Here is a 13,185-nt window from a genome sequence, read left to right as displayed (position 1 = left end):
ATGGCAGATTTGCTTGTAGCACATTCTCATATCTTTGTTTATCTAAGAATATTGATTTTTGAAAGATAATTTTGTTGACAAGTTTTTTTCTTCTAGCACTTTGAATAAGTCTTTCCATTGCCTTCTGCCTTCCACTCTGATGAAAAGGTAGTCACTAATTAAAGTTTCCATGTGTGTGATGAGTCATTTTGCCTTTGCTTCTTTCAACATCTTTATTTGACTTTCAATGATCTGATAATGATTTTTTAAGATTGATTTATTTATTTCAAAGGCAGTGTTAACAGAGAGGCAGAGGTAGAGAGAAAAAGAGGTCTTCCATCCACTGGTTCACTTCTCAAATGGCCACAACAGTTGTAGCTACGCTGATCCAAAGCCAGGAGCTTCTTCTGGGTCTCCCACACGGGTGCAGGGGCCCAAGCATTGAGCCATCTTTTACTGCTTTCCCAGGCCACAGCAGAGAACTGGATTGTAAGTGGAGCAGCCAGGATTCAAACCGGCACCTATATGGGATGCCAGCACCACAGGTGGAGGCTTAGCCTAATACACCACAGCTCTGGCCCCTGATAACGATTTATTGAGGTGATTATGGTTCTCCTCTTAATTTTCATACTTAGCTTCAATGAGCTTCTTGGACTTGGTAAATTAATGCTCACCATTATAATTTGTTAGCCATTATTTCCTAAAATATTTTTCCTATTTTTCCCTTCTGAAATTTTCATTGCAGGTAAACAGAAAGAGTTGTAGCACATCTTTGAAGTGCTTTCAGTTTTCTTCAATTACATTTTTATCTTTTCTTCAGAATAGGTAATTCTATTGGTCTGTCTTCAAGTTAATGGATTCATTTTTCTGTCACTTCAAATCTATGAGCCCCTCTAATTAATTTTTCATATCAGTTGTGATTTTCAACTCCTAAATTTCTGTTTTCTTTTTTGGGGGGTCATTCTTTCTCTGTATTGAGATTCTCTATTTGTAACATCCTTATCTTTAAGTGTATTTTTAAAGTTTAACATATGTAATAGCTGATGATTGTCAGGCAGGTGTTGTGGTGCAGGTGATTAAGCTACCACCTGTAACACAAGTGTTCCATATGAATTCCAGTTAAAGTCCTAGTTGCCCCACTTCCATCCAGCTCCCTGTTAATGCAACTAGGAAAGCAGAAGGCAGCCCAAGTGCTTGGGCCCCTACCACCCACATGGAAACCTGGATGCAGTTCCAGGCTCCTGGCTTTGGCATGGCCCAGCCCTAGCCATTGTGGGGAGTGAACCACCAGATAAAAATGTCTTTATCTCTGTCTCTCTTTCCCTGTTTGTAACTCTGCCTTTCAAAAAATAAATAAAATATTTATAAAAATAAAATAAAAAATCTTTGTATACCTGCTTGCTTTTGGTCATCCTGTCTCTACACAACTTAGTTTTCAGCCAACATTTGCTCAAAATTTTTGTTTAAATACCTCAAATTAGTAAGATTTGTACTCTCTGGTCATGGGTCTGTGGGCCAGGGAATACATTTAAGGTGGAGATCATTCTCAGGTATGTATCACATATTAAGCAGCTTTTAGTTTCCACTGTATTCTCTCCCATCTCCTCTATACATGCATGTGGGCCTTTTACTCACCAATCCCCATTCTTATATTTTCAGGATCTCTTAGTTCGTAATACATACTAGTTTATTTGTGTCAGGTATCATAACTGAATAAAAGAAGAATGGAAGTTGATTTAAGTTAGGGTTTCTCAACATCCACAGTGTTGGCATTTGGGGCTGGATCATTCTTGGGTTGGAAAACAGACCTGTATATTGTAGGTATTTAGCAGCAGCCCAGGCCTGTACCTGCTAGACACCTTAAAATGCAGTGGGTCAGGTATTAAGAAAATTAAAAATTTGTATGAGGGCAGAGGAGCAAATATTTGCCTGATAAGTATGAGTCTATTTATATTTTCAATATGCCTTTTGTAAATATAGAATTATATTTTTATTTTTTGATACAGTCTGGGAATAAAAGCATTTTAATTGGTGAGTTAATTCTGATAGTAATTCTTAACATATTTGTGTTCATTTCTACCATTTTATTGTGTGCACTTTATGTACCCTGCTTTACAAAAGTAAATATTTATTTATTTGATTAGAGCTCTTATCAACTAGTTCACTTCCCAAATGCCTGAAATAGGCTCTGGCAAGGGCTGAAACCAGGAACCAGGAATGCAGTCAAGGTCCCCCAAATAGGTGGCAGGAACCCAGTAACTTGAGCCATAACCACTGCTTCACAGGGTCTGCATTAGCAGGAAACTGAAGTCAGAAGTGGAGTTGAACATTGACTGCAGGCATTCCAATATAGGATGCAGACATCCTAACCAACCTCTTAACCATTAAGCCAAACACCCACTCACACCTTCCCTTTTTTTTTTTTTTTTAAGATTTATTTATTTATTTAAAAGACTGACTTATTTGACAAGGAAGGAGAGACAGAGCAAGCAAGAGGTCTTCCATATGCTGATTCATCCTCAAATAGCCCCAACAGTCAGGTTTGGGCAGGGCCAAAGCCAGGAGCTAGGAACTCCATTCCTGTTTCCTGCATGGGCAGTGACCCAACTAGGCCATCTTCTACTGTCTTCGCAGGCACGTTATCAGGAAGCTGGATCAGAAGTGGAGCAACCAGGACTTGAACTGGCACTCTGATATCGGATGCCAGCATCACAAGCAGCAACTTAACCCACTACACCACAATGCTGCCCTCCCCACCTTACTCTTTTTAATGCTGTGTATTTTTCTCATGCCCTTCCTTTTGATATTGGGAATGACCCCCTAAAATGTATACAAAAATGTGGACTCTTAAAGTTCCCCAGAAGCACCATCTGAGATGCCACACACGCTACCGCAACTTGGGGTGCCATACGATATCACCATATGCTTATTAATAAATCCCCAATATTAACAAGCCCTAGAGGTTCTTGCATAATATTTAGAGAAGAATTCTAAATACTGGCATCCATAAACAAGGCAGCATGGTATATTTTAGGCTTTCATTTAGTGAGAAAGATGTATAGATGAGTGAGAGCTTTATCTGAGAGAGAGAGAAATCTGGATTCATACCGAGCACCAGGAACCAGCTGAGGAGCATATAGGCCTGGAAGCCTAGGGTGCATGGCCCACAGGCCACGTGCCCTGGAGCCACAGGGCTACAGCCAGCCCCCTCCTGGCTAGAGGCCAGGGAAGAAGAGAACAGCCCGACACACCAGGTCCCAAGCTTTTAACCCACTTCCAAAGGGGAGTGGTTAATTAACCTGATTGGCTGGTGGACACCCAGGTGTGGCCAGATAGGGGCATGAGATCACACAGGGGCGTGGCGAAGGCATGATCTTCCAGCTCACAAACCTAATGGATTTTAACCTGTATGCCAACTTCACTTTCACATTACGTAACAAATTTTTTTTTCTTCCCATTTTCCTTTATTCATGCTTTCTAAATTCTGTAGTCATTGTCTTTTATTTGATGGTTATATTTGTTCGTATCTAATATTTTAGAATTAGAAATCTGAAAATAGACCTAGCATATGCTGCAGCCATCCCACTCCTGGGAATTTACCCAAACCAAAGGAAATCAGCATATGAAAGAATTATCTGGGGCCAGCATTGTGCCATAATAAGTGGGGCCACCACCTGCAGTGCCTGCATCCCATATGAGTTCTGGCTGCTCCACTTGTTATCCAGCTCTCTTCTGTGACCTGGAAAAGCAGTAGAAAATGGCCCAAGGCCTTGGGCTCCTGCACCTTTTTGGGAGACTCAAGAAGCTCCTGCCTTCAGATTGGCATAGTTCCAGCTTTTGTGGCCAACTGGGGAGTGAACCAGCAGTTGGAAGACTTTCTCTCTCTCACTCTCTCTCTCTCTCTCTTTCTTTCTCTCTCTCTCTCTCTCAGCCTCTCCTTCTCTGTGTAACTCAAGTAAATAAATAAATTAAAAAAAAAAAGTTATCTGTATCCCCATGTTTATAGCAGTGCAATTCACAATAGCTAAGATATGGAATCAACCCAGATGTCCATCAACTGATGACTAGATAAAGAAATTATGGTATAAATACACTATGGAGTATTACTCAGCTGTGGGAGAAAAAAAAAGAAAAAAAAAAAAAGAATTCTTTTGCAACAAAATGAATGCAACTGGAAATCATTATACTTAGTGAATTAAGCCAGTCCCAAAAAGACAGATACCATCTGTTTTCCCTGATCTAGGGTAACTAATAGAGTACCTAAAAAGTGATGTATTGGAGTGAAATGGATATTTTGATACTCGATGATTGTTTACAGACCTTATCTCTACTGTTGAGCAGCAATGTTTTTTCTCCATACTGTTTGTTGAACTCTTTATTTAGTATAGGGTTAACCTTACGAGTATAAAGTAAACTGAAAATAGATCTTTCTAAAAATTAAGAGTGGTAGCAGAAGAGGGAGGAGGAAGAAGGGTTGGAATGTGGGATGATAGGGTAGGAAGTATCACTATGTTCCTAAATCTGTATATGTGAAATACATGCAATTTGTACACCTTATATAGAATTTTTAAAAAAAGATTTAGAGTTCTCCCCAAAGTTAGCTGTTATAATATCATATGGTCAATGCTTTTGATTTAACTGAGTGTTTGATACTTTTCCTTTCCTTGTCATCTCTTCTTTCATCTCATTCTTTTTTGGTTTAGTTACATTTCTTCTTAAAATGTGTCATTTAATAGTTCTTTCAGTGAATGTGTGTTGATATTTAGGAATTCAATCCCCACACTCATTTTAATCTTACTCTCATTTTTGAAGTATGATTTGACTGAAGGGAGAAGTTCTTTATCTCAGTACTTTGCAATGCTTTCCATTGCCTTTGATATAGATTGCTGCCGTAAAATATCCACTCTTGCTGCATTATAGTCCCTTTATAGTAACATTTTTTCCTCCCTGGTATTAAAGATCTTCTTGTTGATTTTGATATTTGAAATTTCAATATCTTTTACCTGTTACGTATTTTTTGTCTTCGTTGATATGCATTATTCTTCCCAAAATGCACATGTGGCATTGGCCATTGGTTCTTCACAAAGAGACTGTGCCTTGCCCACCTAGAGACCAGTATGAGACAGTCTTTCTTAATGTATTCCTACATTGATAACTGATTTCTTTTAACACTTTATCTCTTCAGGGCTAAATGATTTATTTCTTGTCACTAATACCCCAATCTCTTTTCTTGTCCCAAGCACTTGGGCATCTCATCTCTTGTCCCATACTGGTTCTGACCCAGGTGTCAAGGTTGCCAAAAAAGCAGCCTCTTACCCCTTCTCCCACTCCATGCAGGTATAGTGTTGATTCACATAGTATCAGCATTTGTTTTAGTTTCTTTTCATGTGTGCCACTTAAGATTTCTTGTTCATACAGATATTTTTAAACTTAAGTTTTTAGCTAGATATTTTATAGGTAGAGGCTTCAGTTTATCTAGTTTATAATATTATTATTAATGGAAGATATTTGTTCATTTATTCTGTTTTTCTATATGGTGGTAGGTCCTATTTATGTGATAGTTGAAAATTTCACTTTTTTTCATAATGACAGGAATATATCCAATTTTTTTTAATGAGGGAATTTTTGTAATCTTGTGTAGTTAGGAAAAAGGCAGTCACAAAGTAATGTATGTTGTAAATTCCTATCCATATAAAAATATTAGTGATACTGGAAGTAGTTTGGTTGGAACATGGGATATGTGAAGGACCAGAGGAAAGCAAAGGTAATGGTACAAACTGTGAAGTTGGGGTGAAAAGCATCACATCATAAAGTGTGGTACTTCTACCACGGTAGGGTATTTGACCGTATCCAGTAGGTACATGCTCAGGTTTATTTTTAAGAGTGCCAGCTTAGATTGGAAGAGTGCCAGGATATACAGAGGTAATAAGCCGGTTAGTTTACTGATGCTGTAGTTGTTGAATACCTCATGGCAATGGAAATGGGCATAGAATGACAAAAACACAAGGCATGTTGATGAAGTATTGTAGAGGTGAGAACTGGAAAGTAGAAAAGTCTGGGTTGCCCATGTGCTATAGAATACAGGAAAATGGGATGAGCCATCATGACTGCCTGGTGGCTCAATGATTAGGTAATAGAGCAGATGCTCCGTTGGGAATTTTTTTTTTAATTTATTTATTGCATTCATCTGAAAGGCAGAGACAAGTACCACCCATTGGTTCATTCTCCAAAAGCTCACAATAGTCAAGACTGGGCCAGACCAAAGCTGATAGCCAGGAACTCAGTCCTGGGTCTCCCACATGGGTGACAGGGACTCAGCCAACCAAGACATCACCTGCTGCTTCCCAGTGTGCATATCAGCAGGAAGCTAGAAAATGGAGCAGAGCTTGGACTCAAAACCAGGCATTTCTATATGAGATGTGAATGTCCCAAGAGACATCTTAAAGTAGTACACCAAAACCCATCTCGTCCCTTGGGAATATATGCTTTTTGACTTGCTATTAGTTCACCCGATTGAAGAGAACCAATGCATATATAGAGAGAGTATTTAAGGTTTACTTAATAAACTTCAAGCAAGTTTAGTAATATAGAAACCAGGAGTCCGGCGCTGTGGCACAGCTGGTTAAGCCACCATCTGCAGTGCTGGCATCCCATATAGGCACCAGTTCGAGTCTTGGCTGTTCAACTTCTGATCTGGCTCCCTGCTAATACTCCTGGGAAAGCAGCAGAGGATGGCCCAAGTGCTTGGGCCCTTGCACCCACATGGGAGACCTGGAAGAAGTTCCTGATTTCGGCTTGCTCTAGCCCTGGTTGTTGCAGCCATTTAGGGAGTGAACCAGCAGATGGAAGATCTCTCTGTCTTTCTTCTAACTCTAACTTCTCAAGTAAATAAATATTAAAAAAAAAAAAAGACCAGAGAAAGGGGAATGAAAGAGAGAATAAGTATAAATAAGCTTTCAAAGCAAATAAGACTTTACCCTAAGTATCTACACATGTAATTGAGACCAATAACTGGTTAGAAATGCAGTTAGGATTCTGGGGGCAGGTGTTTTGTTGTTGTTTGTTGTTGTTTTGGTTTGTTTTTTTTTTTTTTTTCTGGTGTAGAAATCAAGATCATCTAATGGGCTTAGACGCAGCAATAGTAATTTAGTGTAGAGGATTTTCAGAAGGTGAGGGCTTAAGACAAAAGAAACAGCAAGTGGTATCTCACTGCCACTAGCTGGATAGCTAGGAACAATTAATAGATTGGAAAGCCTCACTAAGGTAAGTGATCAAAGTATTTTCATGACATCATTCTTTGTGTTAGTATGATTTTGTTTTACTCTTATTTCAGCAATGTTCATCATCCTGGGTATAACGAATAGGATGTCACTTTTGAGTGAATATGATGTGAAGCACTGTTGAATGTATTGTCAAAGAAGTTGCTGTTCCAGCAGTCTGTCTTCTGAACTACTATACATAGATTCAACAGTTTGTTTTAAATGTAATTATGCAGATCTGGACAAAAAACAGTTTAAGAAGAACGGAAGCTAAAACAGTACATACTAGTTATTTTCTTGCCAGTTCTATATTAAAGGGATGGATATACATACTCTAGTCATGGTAGCTTACTACTGAAATAATTCTCAAGACAAGACACTTGAAGGTATAAGTCCTCCTTAGCAATGACTTAAAAAGATGAGGGTAGAGAGCAAATCTTTTATGTTATATACATATTTTGATTTTCTTTGTTAGAAAGATACTGAATAAGTAATTTTTTTCTTTTTCTGCATGTCTTCCCCCCTCTTCAGGCTTTCTGTGAAACTCTAGAAGAGACTAACTACCTTTTACAGAAAGAACTACTTGAAAAACAAAAAGAAATAGAATCACTGAAGAAACTGGTCAATGATCAGCAGCTTCACATAGACACATTAGAGAATAGAATCAGGTGTGTTGTGATACTTGTGTCTAACTAGTTCAATTTTTAGTGCTGTGGGCTAGACGTCCTTTACATTTTAATATAATTTAGGAAATTTCAAATTCTGAAAATTGTAGAGTCTTGACATACTTCTTTATAATTTGGAAAAATTACCTTTGATTATTTAGAAGACTAAACATTTGAAGGATGGGAAATATCAGAAAAATAAGCCTCCAGCTATTCAAGATAAATATCATTTGTTTTAACCTATTTAATTGGTATCTTTTTCTCTCTCACTTAAACCAGTATTTCACATTGAAAGCTTTAATTTGCCTTATGAGCATATACCGAACTGAAACTAAAAATCATTTTATATTAATCATAGCTGTTTTTCTTTTTTAAATCCCAGACTGTTTATTAAGCACCAGACTACATTACACCTTAACAGCTAAAGACAGCTAAAGCTACATGTATTCAAAACACTAAGTGTATTCCTATTTTATTCATAGAAAATAACTTGTTGCTATAACATACTTTTAGAACATTGTCTTTAGAACCTGAAGAATCACTGTACGTGTCAACAACAGAAGCTAACCAGGTCCTAAAGATGGATTCCTCTGCACTTGAGGGTGATCAAGATGTCTTAGATGAAGAATCTAGGTATGCAATATTTAATTTATTATAGGCTTACCTTTAGAATAAATGGAAGGAAGTGTCTCTAATACTCTTTAGAGTATATTTCTATGAACGCAGTGCTGTGGTGTCCTAAGTCTTTTAGATAAACAGAGAACTGTACATATTCTAAAAACATGTTGCTATTATACTGTGCACTGTTATTACTTTGAAGCTATGTCTGAATTAACTGGTCTTAAATATCTAAATGTACTCTCCAAAAAGTAAGAGAATTAAAAAGTAAGAGTGAATGCATGTTTTCAATCCATTCATTGGCATATCTTTTTTTTTTTTTTTTTTTTTTTTGCAGAGCTGATAGTAAGCCATGCTTAAGTCTTAGTGAACCTGACAGTGCAATATCAGAGATAGAAGTAGCAGAAGTGGCATACAGTGCTGAAGAAGACTGATACATCACACGTAGCTCCTTCCATTTTGACGTTTCAGCAAACTTAGGATACAGTGTCAAATACTATTTAAAAAGGACTGTGAAAAATTTAACTGAATACAGCAAGAATGTGTATGTATAAAGTGTACATAAAGAAAAGGGGTTTTTGTAAGTTATTCAGATAGGAAGTATATTCACTACTGCTTTTATATTGTCTTTTATCCAGCCCATATTTAATAACTACAAAATAAATCTAGTTAGAATTCTGTTACCAAGGCTCAGATTCTTAAATACTGTGCATAAATTATTATGGTGTTTTATCTGTGTATTACTCCAAATTCATTTGTGTATGTGCATGTGTGTTAAATCACCAGTTATACTAGTCAGATGGAATTAATTGCATGTTACTGTCTGGGTGATACATATTTCTTTGTATCTTTGACATGACATATTTTCATTAATGGTTGAAATCAGTGGACATCATAGTAAAGATGAGTTGAGTTTTAAATATATGTTTATCATCTCTAAATAAAAAATGCTTATTTGAAATAATAATGCTATTTAAAAGAAAATGACTCTGTAGTACCAAAAGAAAACTATTTGAAAGACTTCTAACAATGTAGCTAAAGTGATAAAATAGCCTTGACTTTAAAAATTGATTAATTAATGTCAAGATACTATGTGTACCAGTTTATTAATGTACTGTAGTTATTGTCACATAATGTTTCTCCTAAATCTCTGCATCCAGGTTCAGTGAGCTTTCCTCTTTCAGGACACTACCTCTTAATCAGGACATATTCTTTTGAGAATATATTGTAGCATTGAAGCAAATCAAAGGTTATACTAAAAAGAAAACAGTAAGCCATATATACTGCAAAGTTCCTAACTAGCTTGACTCCTGGCATTGCATTTTTATTTCTGTATATGTGAAGGTGTTGTTATACTGTGCTATAGCTGAAACTCGTTTTAATATATTTATCCAAGTGATGCACTTTATGATAATTAAAGTTGTTTGTGCCAAGTGGAAGTGGTGGATTTCTTTAGTAAGCAGAGCTGGAGAAAGAATTACGTAGTGCCTTTACCATGTTCACTTTTTCAAAAGTCTCTTGGGGTTTGAGTCAGCGTTATGAAAAAATGTTTATGCTTGTTTCAGCATTGTATGTGTGGTTATTCAAAATGCCTTGTTTTATTGTTATAGTATGAAGTTACCCATTATTTTCTATGTCTGCTGTTTTGCATATTGCTGTTAATATGCATTATAATCATGTTAGCATTTTGAAATCCCAGTTGGGTCTGTTGAACTATACATGCTTCTAAAATCCAAGGGAACTAGAATAACAATCTCCTTTTTTGATATTTATTATCTAAAAGTTTATCAGTGTCTTGGTGTGCATATTAAGATGTGTTTGTTTAAAATTCTGCTGACAAAGATCCATGTATCCAAGGGCTTTTGTTAACCTTTATTCTAAAAAAGAGGCTGCTTTTTCCCAAAGCATCAAAAAAAAAATTTTAAGTCTTTGTCAAAATGCACAGGTGTGTCCTGACAATAAGCGTTTTCCACAAAGTGTCCAGAAAATGTGTTTAGTATCCTTAGTGATAGAAGTGAGTATAATAAAATTATCTGTTTATTCATATTAAAGTGATTCTAGAATTTGCAAAAGTTTTAGAAAGAAAATCATTTAAATTAATACCATTTTAAGCATAATAAAACAAGACATTTGTCCAGTTCCAGTAATGCTATATGTTTGTTTTAAAGTGAACCACACACTTTTAAAATCTGGATTTTCAAAAGATTGTATTCAAAGTTCTGAATGGGCAAAGAAAAACTGCTTATTAGGTGAGACATTATTATATATATTTAGAATTTACTTTTTTTACTTTTATAATGCATTTCACCCCCAGTATTATATTCATTTAATAAATTATTTTTTCAGTACAACAGTAGCTGTGTTGTTCCAATGTTGAATACAACCTTCCTCCTCCTGTTTCTGTGTTATCCCTGTCCTCTGTGACTATCATTACGTGTGCTGCATTTCACAGATGTGGAATGAGTCTGTCATCTTTTTAAGTTTACACTTTATATTATTAATCATTTTTAAAGCTTTTACGAATAGATGCAATGCACTTCAAGTATGGCCAATATTAATAAAATATTGAATGTAACAACAGAAAACACTTTTGTGGATGGTGTTTCTTTTTATTCATTTATTTGAAAGGCAGAGTTACAGAGAGGCAGATGCAGAGAGAGAGAGAGCTCCTCCATCCAATGTTTCACTCTCCAGTTGGCCACAACAGCCAGAGCTGCGCCAGTCTGAAGCCAGGAGCCAGGAGCTTCCTCCAGGTCTCCCATGTGGGTGCAGGGTCCCAAAGACCTGGGCCATCCTCCAGTCCCCCCCCCCCCCCCCCGCCCAGGCCACAGCAGAGAGCTGGACCGGAAGTGGAGCAGCCAGAACCCAAACCAGCACCCATACGAGATGCCAGCACTGCAGGCAGTGGCTCTACCCACTACGCCACAGCGCTAGCCCCTGTGGATGATCTTTGAACCTTTTAAAATTAAGTTCACAAATAGGTAGTACAACTGTAAAACTGAACATTTAAGATATATTTTATTTTCTATATACAGATTATCCACTTAGTTCACATTTATTTAGGAAACCATGTGCCTTAAATGAGTCATCTATGTGGTCTAATTCAGCTGGCAGCACTATTAGAAGGGAACAGTGACTGTGGGTCAATTGCACTTTGCTTCTGTACTGTCAGCTTCTAATAGCAAAAACAGTCATCAAACCTTGTATTTCAACAGGTGTGTTTTTAAGAATGATGGCTCAGTGCACCCTTTCTTAGCATTCACAGGAGAAAATTCACTTAGATCTCAACAGCAGCAAAACCTGTACTTTTCCTAAATAGTGAGTTGTTCTTATTTTAAAGACTCCATTAGTTTGTTTTTCCTCCTGTTTCTTTTGTCTTTTGAGCAACTCAGCCAAATTGTTATTCACCTCAAGCTACCATATAGGATTACAGATTATACTTCTGTATAGTAATCATGGCTTTTTTTTTAAGATTTATGTATGTGAAAGAATTAGAGAGGGGGACAGAAAGAAAGTTTCCACCCACTTGTTTACTCATTAAATGGCTGCAATGGCCAGGGCTAGGCCAGGCCGAAGACAGGAGCTGCTTCTGGGTCTTTCACATGGTGTGCAAGGGCCCAAGCGCTTGGACCGTCTGCTGCTGCTTTTCCAGAAACATTAGCACAGAGTTAATGTGGAACAGCCAGGTCTCAATCAGGTATCCAAATGTAATGCCGGCATTGCAGATGGCAGCATAACCCATGACACTACAACACTACAACCCCAGCCCCATATTTTGTTTTTTATCTCTCTCTTTTTTTTTTTTTTAACAGGCAGAGTGGACAGTGAGAGACAGAGAGAAAGGTCTTCCTTTACCGTTGGTTCACCCTCCAATCAAAATGTTCTTCCCTGTTTACTTATTTTATTAGAATATATACCACCACCAGTAAATGATGCTCATGATGACAAAAGGTCAAATCATTCTTCCCTTCTAAAAAGCCTTAAAGTAAGGACTGGCTTTGTGGCATAGTGGATTCAGCTGTTGCCTGTGACACCGACATCCCATATGGACACCAGTTCATCCAGTTCATGTCCCCGTTGTACTATTTCTAATTCAGCTCCCTGCTAGTGGCCTGGGAAAAGCAGCTGGAGGGTGGCCCAAGGGTTTGGACTCCTGCCACCCACGTGGGAGACCCAGATACAGCTCCTGGCTCCTGGTTTCAGCCTGGCCAAGCACTGCCCATTGCGGCCATCTGAGAATTGAACTAGCAGATGGAAGGTCTCTGTCTCTCCCTCTCTATGGATACATAAAACTCTTTCAAAATAAATAAATAAATTTTTAGGCCTTGAAGACCAGTAAATGTTGACTGCAGTTTCAAAACTGCTATCTCATCGTAAGTTATAGTAAGTAGGTTTTGGGCCAGAGCACAGTATGGATAAAGTCAGGATCCACCATAGCCTCCCGTTAGAAGAGACCTTATGTGCTGCTTTCTTGTATTTATCATTTACAGAAAAGTACCTCAGTGTCTTCACTACATGAAACAAATGCAGCTAATATATACTCAGTAGAAGCAAGAAGTAGTGCTTTGTTGTAATAAATACTGATAAAACTAAGTATAAACCTCAAATAGCATACTGTAGTATTTGCAGCTTTAGCCAATTGTAATCAAAGACATAGGAAGTGT

General features: G+C 37.4%; 1 protein-coding gene and 1 long non-coding RNA gene across 2 annotated transcripts in view; one reads left to right on the top strand and one right to left on the bottom strand.

The window, feature by feature from the left end:
• Window positions 1–11,106, top strand: part of SNX16 (sorting nexin 16) — a 36,258-nt gene extending 25,152 nt beyond the window's left edge. The window contains exons 6-8 of the mRNA XM_002710662.5: window positions 7,770–7,906; window positions 8,417–8,536; window positions 8,859–11,106. Coding sequence (XP_002710708.2) covers window positions 7,770–7,906; window positions 8,417–8,536; window positions 8,859–8,955 — 354 coding nt within the window. The 3' untranslated portion in view covers window positions 8,956–11,106. The remainder of the gene's footprint in view (window positions 1–7,769; window positions 7,907–8,416; window positions 8,537–8,858) is intronic.
• The window catches only part of LOC138849933 (uncharacterized), a 41,559-nt gene that overhangs the window by 17,858 nt on the left and 10,516 nt on the right, over window positions 1–13,185 (bottom strand). The window lies entirely within an intron of this gene.

Source organism: Oryctolagus cuniculus, chromosome 6 (genome assembly GCF_964237555.1).
Source record: "Oryctolagus cuniculus chromosome 6, mOryCun1.1, whole genome shotgun sequence".
Classification (NCBI taxonomy): Eukaryota; Metazoa; Chordata; class Mammalia; order Lagomorpha; family Leporidae; genus Oryctolagus; species Oryctolagus cuniculus.
The sequence above is the reverse complement of the archived record's forward strand: the minus strand, read 5'-3'. Positions and strand labels throughout refer to the sequence as shown.